Raw genomic sequence first — 18,275 nt, 5'->3', positions numbered from 1 at the left:
AACAAAAACAAGTGAACGAGTCAAGCTCACTGTTTTCTATCTGTTGTGTGTATGAAAGAAAGAGCATGGAAAACCACAGTCTCCCTCTGGAGTTGACAAGAGAAATTCTTCTGAGATTGCCAGCGAGATCTGTGTTGCGTTTTAAGTGCGTGTGCAAATCATGGTATTCTCTCATTTCCACTCCTCAATTTGGTATTTCCCATTATGACTTAGCTGCTTCACCCTCTCATAGACTTCTTATCAAATCGAAGGATTTTCATGTTCAATCCATTGATATAGACGCACGCCTTTTCAAGCAATCCATTGCGGTGCATTTTCTTTGCCTCCCTCCACCACCCTTACGCCCCAGTGATGATTTTCGTTACAAATATGGGCTTCTGGGTTCATGCAGAGGACTGGTACTTTTGTACTACCAGGGAGATCTCATTCTTTGGAACCCAACAATAGGTGTTCATAAACGATTCCCAAACTTTGAATGTGACTTAGCCGATGAAATTCTGCATGCTTTTGTGTATGATACATCGACAACTAACTACTATTTGATTCTTATTGGAACGGACGAGTCTCAAAGTGATGAGCGCAGAGCTGAAATCCTGGTTTTCTCTTTTAAAACTGCTTTGTATGTTCCATTTAAGAGCTTTTATTTTCCATTCAAGTGTATGGGAGACAAATTCAGCGCTGGGGTATTGTTCGGTGGGGCTGTTCATTGGTTGGTTTTGACACAGGATGAAGATCTCCCTGTGATTATTGCCTTTGATATGATACACAAAAGGTTATCAGAAATTCCTCTCTTTGACCATTTCACTACACAAAGATACAGACTTTATAGTTTTGGGGTAATGGGAGAATGTCTCAGTGTGTGTTGCTCTGTCAGAGGCCGTACGACTGCAGAAATATGGATGATGAAAGAATATAAAGTGCAGTCATCTTGGACTATGTGTGTGGTCGTACCCTTTTATAAATTTCTCAACGACCGTTTTTGCCCCATTTGCACCACTAAGGATGGTGAAATTTTTGGATCAAACATTGGAGGAAGATTAGAGAAACGTAATCATAAAGGAGAGCTGCTTGAGTTTCTCAATTTTGGTGGAGGGGGAGAGTTGTTCTGTTTCAATCTACAGTCTGCTGTGTATAGAGAGAGTCTACTGTCTCCAAATAATGAAGACGAGCAGCAGTAACAGACAAGAAAATTCAAGGTATGCACTGTTCTCCGATTCCTTTCCCCATTATACTCTTTCTTTTCATCTTGGTTATGGAATATCAAACTCTATAATGTATGCTGTGTGGCAAATGATTTTTTCTCTTATTTTCCACCATCTCTAATCTCCATCCTAGCTGATGATAAGTGTTTTACTGATTTTTAAATTAAATGAGACCTGATACTTGGGAAGATGAGGTTTGATGGTGGTGGATTCAATGAACTTTGCTTAGATAAATATTTGATGCCTTCTTACTCATAAACTTTAATAATCAATCAAATGTAAGAAAAACAACTTTTTTAAGAGTACAGATAATCAGGATTTTGCATGACATTTTACTATATCATTGTTTTTCTACTAAAATCTTAGAGAATATCCAGCTAATATCGTAACATTTACACATTCTTGTTTCCTGCAGGCCATGAAATATACATCTACCTTGAACTGATGACACGGCTAGCAGGAACATAGCACTTAGAAGTGAATCCTTACATATTACATTAAAATCAGTTTTAATGCAGGAATAGTGGTGGTGATTTCAGTAAAGTTGGATTATCACAGACTTTGTAATTTACTTGTGTTTCAGACTATCTTTAGATTATCTTTTTTTGCTCTTAATGCTATGGTGTTTGCAATTTGTTTCTCCTGTGCGCTTTTACATAGTTCTCAGATTCAAGCCAACTTATTTGGTTCTTTCTATACTGTTTTACAAAGTTCACAAACAATCTCCCAGCTCTAATCTCACAAATTAATAACCTCAGAACGTGGAGTTCCTCAACCAACCTTGGTATAAAGCATAGTATGTTATCAAATTATGGTAACGTATACTTTAAACATCTTATTATTATGGTAAGTTTTTCAGTCTGTTTTCCTCCCTGACATTCTCAGAAGAAATTGTATGCTGAAAATTTTGAATTTTGGTTTAAGTTTTGCTCTAAAGGAAACTAAATATGCTCCTTTGCTATCACCATATGTATAACATGATGCAATTTTTTATGACAAGAATTTCCGGATTTTATTTCAAAATCTTCAAGTGTTAGCAAGAGATTTTATGTATTGAATCTGAGGGCACTGAGGTTACAAATTGTAGTAAATAATTTTGGCTACACCGTTTTGAAAAAAATAAATATTTTTTATTGCTGAAGTTTTTTAATATTAGTTTCCTCAAAATTAAATTTTTACTGGTGGATAAAGTAATTTTATTCCATGGAAAGATTTATATTAGATTTTTTATGATAGAAAATTATCTTCTTATTGAATACAACAATAAATATGCGAATGTCACAGTGACGAATTAATGAAAATTTTGTCAAAAATATTTTCATTTTTAATAAAAATCAAAATAAGAAGACAATCTAGCAAATTGATGAATTAATCAAAATTTACTACACATATTTAATAAAAATAAAAATTCTATAATAAGAACCATCAAAATTCTTTTTGATTGAATTCAAAATTGATACATTGACCAACCAAATATTTACAAATATATATGGTACTCTTATAATGTTTAAAAAAACTTACATAAAGTCCAAAGACAATAAACTAAAAAAAAACGAAATAGAAACCAACATTCCCTCAATAAACTTACAAAATTAAAATAAATTAGAGAAGTTCTAAATGTTTAAAATTTATTTTATAAAAATCATAATTACAAGAGTTCTTTCACAAAAAATTTCATAATCCTCTATACTTTTTGTTAGCATCTTTTACAAATATTATGAAACAAAAAAGCATCGAATGTACTGTGGAAGTCTCTAGTTCAATGTTTTTTTCGGCTTGTTTCCAATTCAATCACGACAGCACCACTGGTCATGTCGTCTCTCCTAAAGAAGAAGTTTTTTTTTTTTAAATAATGATCTAAAGAAGTGATCAGCCTCACAAAGAAGACAGACAAGGTTTGTTACCCACACACAGGTCAGGCTTATCATCTTCTCCATCTCTTTACGAACCCTTCAAATTCCTTATGAAAAATTCTCTAATTGATGTGTTTTTTACTTGCTATTTGTTGCTTAAGGTCTGTTTTTGTGTTTCACATGAGTGAGAGCATTTAGTGCCTCGAATTTGGAAGATAGGCCGATGTTCAGTTAATCCTCACACATACACCCTGATTATAGCTACATCTGATATGAGTTGAAGCTATACTTTTCTTTTTCAGGTGGAATGCAGTGCATTATATGTAGATTTCATTTTCAACCATCTTGTGCTTTAAGCTTGCTTAAAGGGACTAACTTTTCTTATCTGAACCACGCATTTTTCTTTTCTTAGCCAGGCTAAATGTGTTTGAAGTCGGTGTTATCCTTTCCTCACATCAACTTAATTTGTGTCATTAACCTATAATTAAAATTCTAAACTAGCACAATCAAGATGTCAGACCAAACTAAGAGGAACTCCCTTTTCTTATGGATATTGTATTCAACATCAGGAATCCAATTATAAGTTTAAGTTTCATCTTTACTAGACAAAATCCAAGTTTAAGTTTAAGTTTAGATTGAAAATTGTGTGAATGTTACTAATTACTTAGGAGAACTAAAATGTTAATTATATTGATCCCCATGATTTTATTCATGATTCATATTAATGCGTTAAACAATTAACATGAATTTCCTAATCAACTTTCAGGACATAGAAACCTGCAATGGATTCAACGGCCCTTAGCCACCTACACTTTGTTTTCATCCCCTTAATGGCCCCTGGTCATCTTCTCCCCATGGTAGACATGGCCAAATTGTTGGCCCAACGCCAAGTGAAAGTGAGCATAGTGACCACACCCCTCAATTCCATCCAATTCCAAGCTAGCATAGACAAAGAGATTCAATCTGGCTCACCCATTCAAATTCTAAATGTCCAATTTCCATGTGCGGAAGCTGGTCTACCAGAGGGATGTGAGAGCCTAGACGCTTTGCCTTCAATGGATCTACTAAACAACTTCAACACTGCCTTAGACTTGTTGCAGCAGCCACTACAAGAGCTACTTGAAAAGCAAAAACCCTTGCCAAGCTGCATAATTGCCGACCAACATATCCTTTGTGTGTCTGAAGTTGCAAACAAGTTGCATGTTCCAATAATAGTATTTGACGGAACCAGTTGTTTCTTTCTGCTATGCAAATACAATTTACAAAAGGATAAAGTCTATGAAGCTGTGTCAGCTGAAGAGAAATTTCTTATCCCTGGAATTCCCCATAGAATTGAACTGCAAAGATCTCAACTCCCCGGGATGTTCAATCCCGGCACAGACCCCAAGTTGAATGCTCGACGCGAGAAAGTATTGGAAGTTGCAGAAAAATCATATGGGATAGTGGTTAATAGTTTCGAAGAGCTGGAAGCAGAATATGTTAAAGAGTATAAAAGATTTTCGGGTCATAAAGTATGGTGTGTTGGCCCTGTGTCGTTGTCCAATAGGGATGATATTGACAAGTCTCTAAGAAGTAGGAGAGACTTAAGTAATGAGAATGAATACATGAAGTGGCTAGATTCAAGGTCTCCGAGGTCAGTGATTTTTGCCTGCTTTGGTAGCCTAAACCGTGCAACACCAGAGCAGTTGATAGAGCTCGGGATAGGATTGGAAGCGACGAAAAGGCCATTCATTTGGGTGCTTAGAGGTGCATATGGAAGAGAGGAGATGGAGAAATGGCTGGTGGAAGATGGGTTTGAAGAAAGGGTGAAAGGGAGAGGGCTTTTGATCAAGGGTTGGGTGCCACAAGTGTTGATCTTATCACATAGAGCAATAGGAGTGTTCGTGACACATTGTGGATGGAATTCCACACTCGAAGGGATTTGTGCTGGCGTGCCATTGGTAACTTTTCCTCTTTTTGCTGAACAGTTCCTCAATGAGCAACTTGTCGTAGAAGTGTTGAAGATTGGGGTGAGTGTGGGAGCTGAATCTGTTGTGCATTTGGGAGAGGAACATAAGTCTCGGGTTCAGGTGACGAGGGAAAATATTAAGAATTCTATTGAGAACGTAATGGGTGAAGGCCAAGAAAAAGAAGAGAGAAGGGAAAGGGCTAGAAAGTATGCAGATATGGCAAGGAAAGCAATAGAACAAGGTGGCTCTTCTCACCGCAACATGTCCCTACTAATTGATCACATTGTGCATGTCAAAGGGTTACACCAAGACTAAGACGAAAATGGATTCATCCTTGTTTGTTTTGCTTTGTGTTGTAAGGTGGAATACTTCTGGTAAGTTTGTGTATTAACCATGAAAAAACAACTGAAGATATTTTTCTGGTTTGTTGTGTTGTGTTATCCATCTTAATCATGTGTTGGGTGTTTGGTGTTTTAAATATCAAAATCAATGTAATTTTGGACTTCTAGCATATACATCACAGAAAAGCAACAGAGAATCCAAAAGCAACAAAAACAATGATGTTAGTCTTTAACCACTTTCTGTCTGGGAAATGTCTATAAAAGAATGTGGGAAAAGATGTAGAGAAAGAAATTGGTGTAAATGATAAATGATAGGTATTGTAATAGTAAAGGAAAAAGGGAAAAGAAACATAGATTGCATCAGAGAAAAAGCGCCGAGGAAAGCAAGACATGAACAACCACACTCTTCCTCTTCTCCCTCTGGAAGTGATCAGAGAAATTCTTCTGTTATTGCCGGTGAAATCCCTTTTGCGTTTCAAGTGTGTTTCCAAGTCATGGCTTTCTCTCATTTCCGATACCCAATTTGGCGTTTCCCATTACGACCTAGCTACCACACCCACCCATCGAATCCTTATGAGATCAAACGATTTTTATGCTCAATCCATTGACAGAAACGCACCGTTTATAGATCACGGAGAGGGTACTCTGTGTTTGCTTCGTGCTGTGCATCTCCTTCTTCCCCCTCCTTCTCCCCCTCGCATTCCAGATTTTTTTCACTTCGGTGATTTTCGCAATCAGCCTCACATTTTGGGCTCCTGCAGAGGGTTTGTTCTCTTGTACTACCAGAGGAGCGATGATCTCATTCTCTGGAATCCCTCAATTGGTGTTCATAAACAATTACCACACTTTCAATAGAATAACATAACCCGTGAGTTTCTCTATGGTTTTGGGTATGACCCATCTGAAGATGACTACTAGATTACAATTGTTTCATTCTCGTCTTCGTTTTCTGCTGAAATTGAAACCCACGTTTTCTCCTTCAAAACTGCTTCCTGGAACAGTGTTCTTGTCAATGTTCCATATTCAGATCCTGGCAATTGCCTTGCTGTCAGAGCTGGGTTACTCTTCAATGTGACCCCTCATTGGTTGGTTTTGTCCAAGGAGAAAAATGTTTTCTGGATTTTATTTCAAAACCTTCGAGTGTTTGCCAGAGATTTTACGTATTGAATATGAGGGCACTAAGGTTACAAATTGTAGTAAATAATTTTGGCTGCACCGTTTTAAAAAAATTAAATACTTTTTTTGTTGCTGAAATTTTTTAATATTAGTTCCCCCAAAGTTAATTTTTACTGGTGGATAAAGTAATTTTATTCCATGAAAAGATTTATTTTAGATTTTTTTTATAATAGAAAATCCTCTCTTGATTTTCAATACAAGAAAAACTTGAAGATAAGTTTTACTATTAACACGATTTGTTGAAGACATGAATATTATGGCTTAAAATGTAATTATAAAGTAAATTTTAAATAATTGAAACTGTTTGTAATTTATATTAATTTTATAAATTTTCTGGATAATTTTTTTATTTTGTTTATTTTATAAAATGTTAAGTGGTCATAAATGTGTTTTGTTAAACAAATAATTTGTTTCTATTTTTAATTTTCAAATTATTTTTGGATATGATGTCTTTGTGATTTTTTTTTATGATTTTTTAGGTGATTTAAATATTTGTGCCTATATGTAAGGTACCACATACAGGTGTAGACACCTTGGATGATCATTATAGGAAAATTTGATTTTTCATTAAAGGAGGATTATTTTGGTTCTTTGATTAAAACTTTGATTTTTATTAAAGATTAATTTCTTTGTCATGAATCTTTATTGACTTATCAATATGTTAGATACTGGACGGTCTATAGAGGTTGGCTTGAGGTGAATGGCCTAAGAAGGTCGATTTGAGGTGGACGTCCTGATAAAGGTCAACCTTAGGGTGTTGGCCTGTAAAGATTGGCATACCGGAGCTCAGCTTGTTGGAGGTCGGCCTTGGGCGCTCACCTTAGTGTGCTCAGCCTGAGCTCAATGGAGCTTGGCATTAGGCGCTCGACCTATGGAGCTCGACATGAATTGCTCGACTTGAGTTGGATGACCTAAAATAGCTTGGCTTATCAGAGCTCGGTTAGGGGAACAACTCAGCTTGGAGTTCGGCCTTGAAGTTCAGTCTGGGTGGATGACATGAAGCTCAGCCTTCGGGAGAAATGGACCTAAGGAGCTCGGTCTTGAGAGAGTTTAACCATATGGTACAACGTACAACATAACCCATCTCAGCTTGGAGCTCAACCTTGAAGTTTAGCCTATGTGGACGACATGGAACTTGACCTTCGAAATAGAACGACCTAAGGAGCTCGGTCTTGAGAGAGTTTGGCCATAGAGTACAACATACAACATAACCCATCATACAATAACTATAACAAAGGATATTCGCCAAATACCACATCAATACATAACAACATATCACAATGTTCATCACAAACTTCATCTCACGTGTCAAGAAGATTATCAAATAATTAGAGGTTTTACCTTTCTTGAAGAATTGCTACTTCCTCTCTTCAAATATCTTTTATCTTCTTTTTCTAATTTCTTTGTCTCTTTTGATTGAACATTTCTCTTTGTTGTTTGTGCTCTCCGGAAGTGTGTTTTTAGAGTATATGACCCCTAAGTGAGTGTGTATGGATGATTGTGAATAGTATTGGCACCATGGAAGACTCAAAGTCAAAGAACCTTTTTTTTTCCTCCTCTACTCTTTAAGTTGCTCTTTTTTTCATGTTGTTTCCCTCTTACTCCTTAATCTCTTCCTTTTCCTTTTATTTTTCCAGCCTTCTCGAGCCATGCAAAAAGAAACCAAAGTCAAAGGGTGGTTGCATCTTGCCACTCGATTGCTTCCTGCAACTTAGCCGCCCTACTTCCTACTCCTCACTCCAAGCAAATGCAATTTCCCTTTTTGTACACCAATTAACCGCAGTGTAAACCTATTCACGACTGACCACATTATACTTAAGTTAAAAAAGGAAAGACATAGGTCTACGTATCAAATAACTCGTGAAACTTGTTGACCTTACTAAACATGCTTGCCTACTTGGACCATGTTCTTTTTTTTCTTTTTTAATAAAAATAAGGTAAATAAATAAAAAATAAATTAAAATTAAATAAATTAAAATAAATTTTGATCTTCATTTTCTTATTTAGCTACATAGATGAAATTTTGGGTATTGACACAAATATTTTCATCTTTGATAAAAACAAAAATAGGGAGATACCACGATATATCAGATAAATGAATCAATGAAGATTCGTCACAAAGGAGTTCATTTTTTATAAGAATAAGAGTTCTATGACAAGAACCAAGAAAGTTCTCTCTTACTGAATTCAAAAATGATATACTAACCAACCAATGAAGATTCGCCATAAATATTCCCATTTTTAATAAAAACAAGAGTAGGGAGACAACACGATATAATAAATTGATAAAAACAATGAAAATTCACCACAAAGGGATCTATCTTTGATAAGAAATAAAGGTCTATGACAAGAATGAAGAGAGTCTTCTCTTACTGAATTCAAAATTGATATATTGACCAACCAAGATGTTTACTAATGTATTTGATATCCCTATATATAAACACAAATGTTTAAACAACTTAAGAAACCTTAAAAAAAACTTAAATAATACAAAATTAAAATAGAAAAAACTATTCACTCGAGTAACTTACAAAATTAAAATAAATTACAAACGTTCTAGATAGTTAAAATTTATTTTATAATTGTGTTTCGAGTCATAATTTTCGTGTTCTTTGAATTGTAAAGACTTTTTCTCAAATTCTTATTGAATGAGTTCTTTGTCCTTTTATTTGCATTTTTAAAAAATATTATGTTGAAAAAAGCATCTAAAGTACCGTGGAAGTCTTTACTTCAATATATTTTTCTGCTTGTTTTCCAATTCAATCACGACAGCACCACTGGTCAAGTTGTCTTTCCTAAAGAAGTTTTTTATAGGTAATGATCTAAAGAAGTGATCAGCCTCACGAAGAAGACACACAAGGTTTGTTACCAACACACAGGTCAGGCTTATCATCTTCTCCAGCTTTGCACCGAAACCTTCAGATTCCTTATGAAAAGTCGTGCTAATAAATTATCTGTGTGGTGTGTTTTTTTACTTGCTATTTGCTGCTTATGGTCTGTTTCTGTGTGTCACATGGGTTAGAGCTTTTAGTGCCTCGAATTTGGAAGAGAGACCGATGTTCAATTGATACTCACATTTGAAGCTATACTTTTCTTTTTCAGGTGGCATATACTGGATTATATATAGATTTCACTTTTAACCACGCACGTATATGCTTGACATCTTGTGCTCTATAAGGGACTATCTTTTCTTATCTGAACCACGCATCTTTCTTTTCTTAGCCAGGCTAAATGTGTTTGAAGTCGGTGTTATCCTTTCCTCACATCAACTTTGTGTCATTAACCTAAAATTAGTAATTTTACAATCATTTGTTAGATATTAATAATTAAACTTCTAAACTAGCACAATCAAGATGTCGAACCAAAACTCAGAGGAACTCCCTTCTTATGGTTGTTGTATTTAACATCAGGAATCCAAGTTATGTTTAAGTTTCATCTTCACTAAATTTACAAATTTATTATCTTAAGCTTTTAGATTGAAAATGGTGTGAATGTTATTGACTATTTAAGAGAACTAAAATGTTAATTATATTGATCTACATGATTTTATTCATATTAAGGTGTTAAACAAGTAACATGAATTTCCTAATCAATTTTCAGGACACAGAAACCTGCAATGGATTCAACGGCCCTTAGCCATCTCCACTTTGTTTTCATCCCCTTAATGGCGCCTGGTCATCTTCTCCCCATGGTAGATATGGCCAAATTGTTGGCACGACGCCAAGTGAAAGTGAGCATAGTGACCACACCCCTCAATTCCATCCAATTCCAAGCTAGCATAGACAAAGAGATTCAATCTGGCTCACCCATTCAAATTCTAAACGTTAAATTTCCATGTGCGGAAGCTGGACTACCAGAGGGATGTGAGAGTGCGGACGCTTTGCCTTCTATGGATCTACTAAACAACTTCAACACTGCCTTAGACTTGTTGCAGCAGCCACTACAAGAGCTACTTGAAAAGCAAAAACCCTTGCCAAGCTGCATAATTGCCGACCAATATATCATGTGTGTGTCTGAAGTTGCAAACAAGTTGCATGTTCCAATAATAGTATTTGACGGAACCAGTTGTTTCTTTCTGCTATGCAAATACAATTTACAAAAGGATAAAGTCTATGAAGCTGTGTCAGCTGAAGAGAAATTTATTATCCCCGGAATTCCCCATAGAATTGAACTGCAAAGATCTCAACTCCCCGGGATGTTCAATCCCGGCACAGACCACGAGTTTAATGCTCGACGCGAGAAAGTATTGGAAGTTGCAGAAAAATCATATGGGATAGTGGTTAATAGTTTCGAAGAGCTGGAAGCAGAATATGTTAAAGAGTATAAAAGATTTTCGGGTCATAAAGTATGGTGTGTTGGCCCTGTGTCGTTGTCCAATAGGGATGATATTGACAAGTCTCTAAGAAGTAGGAGAGACTTAAGTAATGAGAATGAATACATGAAGTGGCTAGATTCATGGTCTCCGAGGTCGGTGATTTATGTCTGCTTTGGTAGCCTAAACCGTGCAACACCAGAGCAGTTGATAGAGCTCGGGATAGGATTGGAAGCGACTAAAAGGCCATTCATTTGGGTGCTTAGAGGTGCATATGGAAGAGAGGAGATGGAGAAATGGCTGGTGGAAGATGGGTTTGAAGAAAGGGTGAAAGGGAGAGGGCTTTTGATCAAGGGTTGGGTGCCACAAGTGTTGATCTTATCACATAGAGCAATAGGAGTGTTCGTGACACATTGTGGATGGAATTCCACACTCGAAGGGATTTGTGCTGGCGTGCCATTGGTAACTTTTCCTCTTTTTGCTGAACAGTTCCTCAATGAGCAACTTGTCGTAGAAGTGTTGAAGATTGGGGTGAGTGTGGGAGCTGAATCTGTTGTGCATTTGGGAGAGGAACATAAGTCTCGGGTTCAGGTGACTAGGGAAAATCTTAAGGATTCTATTGAGAACGTAATGGGTGAAGGCCAAGAAAAAGAAGAGAGAAGGGAAAGGGCTAGAAAGTATGCAGATATGGCAAGGAAAGCAATAGAACAAGGTGGCTCTTCTCACCGCAACATGTCCCTACTAATTGATCACATTGTGCATGTCAAAGGGTTACACCAAGACTAAGACGAAAATGGATTCATCCTTGTTTGTTTTGCTTTGTGTTGTAAGGTGGAATACTTTTGGTAAGTTTGTGTATTAACCATGAGAAAACAACTGAAGATATTTTTCTGGTTTGTTGTGTTGTGTTATCCATCTTAATCATGTGTTGGGTGTTTGGTGTTTTAAATATCAAAATCAATGTAATTTTGGACTTATAGCATATACATCACAGAAAAGCAACAGAGAATCCAAAAGCAACAAAAACAATGATGTTAGTCTTTAACCACTTTCTGTCTGGGAAATGTCTATAAAAGAATGTGAGAAAAGATGTAGAGAAAGAAATTGGTGTAAATGATAAATGATAGGTATTGTAATAGTAAAGGAAAAAGGGAAAAGAAACAGAGATTGCATCAGAGAAAAAGCGCCGAGGAAAGCAAGACATGAACAACCACACTCTTCCTCTTCTCCCTCTGGAATTGATCAGAGAAATTCTTCTGTTATTGCCGGTGAAATCCCTTTTGCGTTTCAAGTGTGTTTCCAAGTCATGGCTTTCTCTCATTTCCGATACCCAATTTGGCGTTTCCCATTACGACCTAGCTGCCAGACCCACCCATCGAATCCTTATGAGATCAAACGATTTTTATGCTCAATCCATTGACAGAAACGCACCGTTTATAGATCACGGAGAGGGTACTCTGTGTTTGCTTCGTGCTGTGCATCTCCTTCTTCCCCCTCCTTCTCCCCCTCGCATTCCAGATTTTTTTCACTTCGATGATTTTCGCAATCAGCCTCACATTTTGGGCTCCTGCAGAGGGTTTGTTCTCTTGTACTACGAGAGGAGCGATGATCTCATTCTCTGGAATCCCTCAATTGGTGTTCATAAACAATTACCACACTTTCAATATGATAACATAACCCGTGAGTTCCTCTATGGTTTTGGGTATGACCCATCTAAAGATGACTATTTGATTACCATTATTCCATTCTCGTCATCGTTTTCTGCTGAAATTGAAACCCACGTTTTCTCCTTCAAAACTGCTTCCTGGAACAGTGTCCTTGTCAATGTTCCATATTCAGATCCTGGCAATTGTCTTGCTTTCAGAGCTGGGTCACTCTTCAATGAAACCCTTCATTGGTTGGTTTTGTCCAAGGAGAAAAAGGTTCTTGTCATTCTTGCCTTTGATCTGGTACAGAGGAGTTTTTCAGAGATTTCTCTCTTGGATCATTTATCTACGGAAAAATGTCGAGTTTGTGGTTTGAGGGTAATGGGAGGATGTCTCTCTGTGTGTTACTCGGTCGAAGGCAGTGGAACTACTGAAATATGGGTGATGAAAGAATACAAAGTGCAGTCTTCTTGGACTAAGCTCATTGTTGTACCTACTAGTGACTTTTCCCCGATATGCATCACCAAAGATGGTGGAATTTTTGGATCGGATATGAGAAGTTTAGAGAAGTATAGCGATAAAGGAGAGCTCCTAGAGCATCGTGCATATGGTGTACAAGAAGAGTTGTTCTACTGTCTCAATCTACAGTGTGCTTGGTATAGAGAGAGTTTAATGTCACTTCCCACTGTCATTCGGAATACAAGTGAAGATGACCATCAGCAACTGATAAGAAAAATTAGGGTATGAACTGTTCAATCTCTTTCACCATTGTATTATTGTTCATCTTGCGGGTCATATTTCTTTATTTTTTAAATTAAAATATTAAATGCATGGATAGATGGTATTTGGTGGTGATGGATTCAATTTATGGATAAAAATAAAATATTTGATGTCTTGATAACCATGTTACTGTTTACTGCAAAATTCTTAAGAGGATGTCCAATTAACATCTAACATTTACAATAAGCCAATGTTTTCTGCAGGCCGCAAAATTGACAAGAATATATAGTTAGCTCGATGTCACTTCCTTCAATTGGTGACACTACCAGCAGAAAGCAACTTGGAAGAGAATGTCATGTGTATCTATGATATTAAATTATCTTATCCTAGTGCAGAACTAGCGTCCATTTTAGTGGCGATTTCAGTAGAGTTGCAGTATGACCAGACCTTAACTATGTCCCAAAGGTGGAGTTAGCAAAACTTTTATGGGATTATTGCTTGCAGTTTGTTCCTCCAAGGCTCGTTTACGTAGATCTTATATCCAAACCCTAGTTACTTGATTATTTACCTCGATTTACCAACCCCATTACCAGTCTTACTAATTAATGACCCCGTAGCCATACTCGCTTTATATGTTGTTGTTTTCTAACAATAAACTTCTCGGCTTTTATTTCAAAGCCATCAAATGTTAGTTACAGATTTTGTTTATTTAATCAATTGGCACTTTTAGACATCTATTCGTTGTCATTTACGGCTTCAGATAAGTCATCTCACTCAGTTGCTGCAGTATATCATAATCCGAAGTTTCCATCAACAACTCAAGGATTTAAAGAAAATAATAACAATTTGCAAGATTGAATCTCTATAATGACCACATCCTTAAATTTATTGCTAGTAATACATAAACATAGTATCAGTTTTTTGAGCAGTAGTCGATACATGGCCGCACACCCATCCCCATGTTAATTTTTCTATTCATATCATGACCATATTACAATTTCCATAAAGAAAGTAAGTTCAGCATTTAGAAGGAGTTATTATACAATTATGAATGGGTGGTAATATTAAGTTAAGGAGAAGCATTCTTTGAAAAAGTGGAGGATGTGTCAAGGCTGCTAGGTGGAGGGAATAGTGGAGGAAAAGGAAAGGGAAAAGCTGGAGGTGATGGGGATGGAGTTAAGCCTGGTACTGTTGGGAAAGGAAATGGGTTAGGAACAATTGGTGATGTTTCTGGTGGCTGTAATGGGTTAGGATTTAGAGATGGTGGCTGAAATGGGTTGGGTACAGTAGGTGGTGGAAACAATGGGTTAGGAGGAAATGAGAAGGTATTAGGGTCAGCTATTTTCTGATCCAAAGGTTGAACCTTAGGGGACTTATTGGTAATTCTTGGAGGAACTGGTATTGACACTGATATTCCTAAAACGGGTGGCAAAAGAGGGAGTGGTGGCAGTAATGGTGGAAGGTCAGGTAATCCAGGAATGGGAGGAAGGAGACCACCAGGTGTCTTTGGGTCCTGAAGTGGAGGAGGAAATGATGGATCTATTTTTGGAGGGAAGATAGTTTTCACAGAATCAAGGCCTTTCGCGTTTTGATTGCTTGGTTTTTGGTTACAAAGATTTGGCTGTTTAAGAGGCTTGAATGAGAAAAAGCCAGCTGAGAATATGTGTAGTCCTTGCTTTCTGGACTTGAGGCGCAAAGAGGAAGAGGTTGCTGCGGAGGCCACAGCACAGTAAGGCTCACTGCTATTTATTAATTTCACAGTGCATCCCTTGATGCTCTTCACATGTTTGCTCACTGAGAAAGGTAACTTTACCTTGAACTCCCCATGCTCATCTGTCTTCACTTCTTTCTGGAACCTTGGCTTTGTAGTCTCATATCCATCTTTGCATTCTACAGCAACTGATGCACCTGCCATCAAGAGTATAGAAAAACACAAGACAGCATAAAAATATAAAAAATTAGACATTGTCCGTTACTGTTAAAGATATGAAACTGTGGACCTTAACTCAAGCAGTGAAAACGCACCTGAAATGAAGTGGTTGCCCATGGAGAAATCCTGTTGGAAGCACGTATCACAGTAAACAGTGCCAACCACAACAGCAGAGGGAAGCTTCTTGTTATGGCTAGCCTCAGAATGAGTTGTACCAAATGTGAGACTGAGAAATAGTATTACAAGAAACCAAGACATTCTCGGGTTTACTTCTCTTAGAAACTCTTGTCTAAGAGTAAAAGCTATAGTGGGTTATTCTGCTTCCAAGTAAAGGCTATATCTTGCACACTATATTTTCTTTGTTACCTCTTGCTGTCTTTTACATAGAGAGTCAAGTACAATAAATTTTTATAGCCTACAGATGACGAGACTATTTATGTCTATCATGCGGAAGCCAGTCAACTGTCAACTAAAATGCAGTAATTGCAGGCTTGTTTTCCCATCACCAAACAGCTAAAGGAGGTAATTTGGTGGGTGGAAAGGTTATATAAAGAGAAGCTCGTAGCTACTGTTTTATTTAATTGAATGTTTGTTTTTTTATCTGTATGAGAATACAAGAAATGGTATGGTTGTGTCCCTGTTGGTTCACGAGACAGAGAAAGTAGCCACAGAATCTGTGGGCATAATATACAAGACACGACCCTGCTGGATTCACATTGAGAGCTACCATAAACTGTGTTAGCATTACCTGTTTGGATATGAATTCCAAGCTGCAACGTGTGAGCATCTTGTGATGCAGATATGCATGAGTATTTTACTATTATAATAAATGGTCTAGGGATTTTAATATGATGGGTTATGTTTTTTAGGAGATAAGCATATGATAAAACAGAGACAAAATAACAAATTGTTGCAGAAATGACACTTATTCTCACCTCACAGTTCAAAGCTAAAACAAAAATATTTTCAGCCGAGTATAAACAAAATGGTGTTAGTACATCTTTTTTTGGACAAAATATTATGATTATTTATGTTCTAGATATGATAAATCAATAGGCATAACTTTACTAAACCTTTGAATTACCTTCCACTTATTTGCTGTTAGTTTTAACTTTGGTTGTGTTGTGTCAAAGTTAACATCCATGTAAATATGTTTTTTTTTATCAGCAAAGTATATATATATATATATATATATATATATATATATATATATATATATATATATATATATATATATATATATATATATATATTGGAACAATTGGGTGCCGCAACCTTTATACAAAAAATATTTATACAAAAAATATTTACATTGTTTCCTGCTTTAGGTATCCAAAAGCATGATTAAAACCTCTATTTGATATCAAAATATCTCTATCTTATACTCATCTAGTCTATTCTTGATATATACATGAAAACAGATGGGAATACAAAATAGTGAATTAAATCATTAATGTGCAGCATCAGTCTTTATGGTATTTTTACCATCGCTTCAGATTGTGCATATTAACATATTAAAAACTAGCTCAATTTCAAAAATGAGTGTGGCAAGCTTTAAACAAAGTGAATCTCATTAAGGTCATTTGATTCTACACTGCAGCAACATATTGATCCAGTTTTCATTTGCAGAAATTGAAAAAATAAAAACTCTAGAGTAAATAACCTAAGTCAAGGGTTGGTTTTTTTATCACTCTGTTCTTCTATTCAGTTTATTTGATGTTCATGTTATTACAGTCAAAATAAACACATATACTTTGAAAATGTAACATACTGGTCGAAATTTACTAGTATGATAAAATTAATTTTTTTAATATAAACTCGAAAACAGATTCTCAGTAATTGCTCACTGTAAACTCTAAATTATACCATACCAATAAAGAAAAGATTGTTTTATTAATGTAATTTAGGAAAAACTCTCATTTCTATTTAATATATTTTAAAACATTAAAATTAGTGTTAATGAGTATATCTTAGTGACACAATAGGAGACAACACAAACCAAGCCGAAGATCGCACAATTAGTGTACTTCCTTGGCTTCCGATCAATTGGGGAATACTTCCACTGTATGGGCAGCTCAATTTACAGTGATCACGATATGCACACCCATAGCACTGTATATATAAAAAGTAGAAGCAGGTCAAGTAGTTCATTTTGTTTACAGTGGAACACTATAAAATTGCCTTTGCTCATTAATAGAAGATTAAAGGGTGTGAATGAGTTATTTGAAACTTTTTCTATCATTTGAGCAAGTAAAATTATTTGTCGAACATTTCGTCCAAATGCAAGGTTATAAGATTTCAAAAATTGTTTTAACTCCAAACGTTATTAAATATTCAAGTGAAACCAAGTTTTAGCAAGGTATTATCACATGTATAAGATCACTCCAACAATCATTTTCTTCGAATGAATAATGTAAATCAATAAATTAAGATATTGTAACAAAATATCCATTAATAAACTGATTTAGTATATTAGTGCTAATTAATCCAAAAGAGTACACAACTATTGCCTCGTCCAATAAATGGGTAATGGCTCCCAAGTCCCTATTGTATTCTTCAAAGCAAAAAGTTATTTCCAGATGTTCGAATTAGACTTTTCTCTTATTTTCTGTCAATTTAGATTTGACAAAACTACGCATTCAATGTCAAATGTTACTAATATAAGATGAAACAATTTTCATAAAAACAAAATCTGCCAAATTTGCTATTTTAAATAGGCTTAATTACCTACTTAGTCCCCATGTTAGGAGGTAATTTTCTGTTTAGTACCCGGTTTTAAAAATGTAGGCATTTGGTACCTATGTTTTGAAATTTGTATCAATTCAATCCTATCCATTATATTGTAAGTAACGGCGTTAAATGTTAAATGATGTGGACGACCGTGGACGAGCGTGCACGCTCGTCCAGCGAGAAGAGGACGCTCGCCCTGTGGACGCAAGTGAACGAACGCTCGCCCAGCGAGAAGTGGACGCTCGTCCAGCAAGTACGTTCAGTGGACGCTCGTCCAGCGAAGCGAACGCCCAGTCAGGCAGAAGAGGACGCTCGTCCAGCGAACTAAGAGGACGCTCGTCCAGAAGCGCTCAGTGGACGCTCGGCATCGAGAAGTGGACGTTCGTCCAGAAGCGCTCAGTGGACGCTCGTCCAGA

The 18,275-nt window shown here is 36.3% G+C and overlaps 4 protein-coding genes and 2 pseudogenes across 11 annotated transcripts; 5 read left to right on the top strand and 1 right to left on the bottom strand.

Moving 5' to 3' along the window:
• On the top strand, window positions 1-1,842 carry LOC124836412 (F-box/kelch-repeat protein At3g23880-like). 3 transcript variants are annotated; one of them, XM_047311564.2, is made up of 3 exons: window positions 7-145; window positions 233-1,196; window positions 1,618-1,842. In XM_047311564.2, exons 1-2 carry the CDS (start codon window positions 66-68, stop codon window positions 1,176-1,178), a joined length of 1,026 nt encoding a protein of 341 aa, XP_047167520.1. In that variant the 5' UTR covers window positions 7-65; the 3' UTR covers window positions 1,179-1,196; window positions 1,618-1,842. The 3 variants fall into 3 exon arrangements, with proteins under 3 accessions (XP_047167521.1, XP_047167520.1, XP_087968244.1); XM_088112118.1 differs by having other exon boundaries at window positions 30-163; window positions 252-1,196; XM_047311565.2 differs by having other exon boundaries at window positions 1-1,196.
• A 1,123-nt stretch (window positions 1,843-2,965) lies between these two features.
• On the top strand, window positions 2,966-5,457 carry LOC124836413 (UDP-glycosyltransferase 73C11 pseudogene; annotated as a pseudogene). Of its 2 annotated transcripts, none has more exons than XR_015785433.1 (2): window positions 2,966-3,116; window positions 3,822-5,457. The product of XR_015785433.1 is annotated as a UDP-glycosyltransferase 73C11 pseudogene, transcript variant X1 (transcript). The 2 variants fall into 2 exon arrangements; XR_015785434.1 differs by lacking the exon at window positions 2,966-3,116 and adding an exon at window positions 3,129-3,357.
• Window positions 5,458-5,647: 190 nt separating this feature from the next.
• Window positions 5,648-6,499, top strand: LOC124836414 (F-box/kelch-repeat protein At3g23880-like). Its single transcript, XM_047311569.2, has one exon. It carries the CDS (start codon window positions 5,736-5,738, stop codon window positions 6,198-6,200), a length of 465 nt encoding a protein of 154 aa, XP_047167525.1. The 5' UTR covers window positions 5,648-5,735; the 3' UTR covers window positions 6,201-6,499.
• Window positions 6,500-9,233: 2,734 nt separating this feature from the next.
• LOC124836400 (UDP-glycosyltransferase 73C11 pseudogene) lies at window positions 9,234-11,746 on the top strand (annotated as a pseudogene). 3 transcript variants are annotated; one of them, XR_015785848.1, is made up of 2 exons: window positions 9,234-9,381; window positions 10,122-11,746. The product of XR_015785848.1 is annotated as a UDP-glycosyltransferase 73C11 pseudogene, transcript variant X3 (transcript). The 3 variants fall into 3 exon arrangements; XR_015785846.1 differs by having other exon boundaries at window positions 9,252-9,400; XR_015785847.1 differs by having other exon boundaries at window positions 9,266-9,623.
• Window positions 11,747-11,931: 185 nt separating this feature from the next.
• LOC124836401 (F-box/kelch-repeat protein At3g23880-like) lies at window positions 11,932-13,934 on the top strand. Its single transcript, XM_047311550.2, has 2 exons — window positions 11,932-13,220; window positions 13,463-13,934. The coding sequence occupies exons 1-2, from the start codon at window positions 12,036-12,038 to the stop codon at window positions 13,490-13,492; spliced, it is 1,215 nt and encodes a 404-aa protein (XP_047167506.2). The 5' UTR covers window positions 11,932-12,035; the 3' UTR covers window positions 13,493-13,934.
• A 126-nt stretch (window positions 13,935-14,060) lies between these two features.
• Window positions 14,061-15,882, bottom strand: LOC124836403 (uncharacterized). Its single transcript, XM_047311551.2, has 2 exons — window positions 15,225-15,882; window positions 14,061-15,107 (listed from the first exon to the last, which is right to left on the bottom strand). The coding sequence occupies exons 1-2, from the start codon at window positions 15,385-15,387 to the stop codon at window positions 14,269-14,271; spliced, it is 1,002 nt and encodes a 333-aa protein (XP_047167507.1). The 5' UTR covers window positions 15,388-15,882; the 3' UTR covers window positions 14,061-14,268.
• Between the last annotated feature and the right edge of the window lie 2,393 nt (window positions 15,883-18,275).

Source organism: Vigna umbellata, chromosome 4 (assembly GCF_029865625.1).
Source record: "Vigna umbellata cultivar VRB3 chromosome 4, Vumbellata_1.0, whole genome shotgun sequence".
In the NCBI taxonomy this organism is placed as follows: Eukaryota; Viridiplantae; Streptophyta; class Magnoliopsida; order Fabales; family Fabaceae; genus Vigna; species Vigna umbellata.
The sequence above is the reverse complement of the archived record's forward strand: the minus strand, read 5'-3'. Positions and strand labels throughout refer to the sequence as shown.

Excerpts from the sequence above, each read along its gene's own strand:
- LOC124836412 (XM_047311565.2), top strand. The coding sequence starts at position 66 with ATGGAAAACCACAGTCTCCCTCTGGAGTTGACAAGAGAAATTCTTCTG.
- LOC124836414 (XM_047311569.2), top strand. The coding sequence starts at position 5,736 with ATGAACAACCACACTCTTCCTCTTCTCCCTCTGGAAGTGATCAGAGAA.
- LOC124836401 (XM_047311550.2), top strand. The coding sequence starts at position 12,036 with ATGAACAACCACACTCTTCCTCTTCTCCCTCTGGAATTGATCAGAGAA. Across the intron at positions 13,221-13,462 it reads AACTGATAAGAAAAATTAGG|GCCGCAAAATTGACAAGAAT; the intron begins GTATGAACTGTT and ends TGTTTTCTGCAG.
- LOC124836403 (XM_047311551.2), bottom strand. The coding sequence starts at position 15,387 with ATGTCTTGGTTTCTTGTAATACTATTTCTCAGTCTCACATTTGGTACA. Across the intron at positions 15,108-15,224 it reads GGGCAACCACTTCATTTCAG|GTGCATCAGTTGCTGTAGAA; the intron begins GTGCGTTTTCAC and ends TCTTGATGGCAG.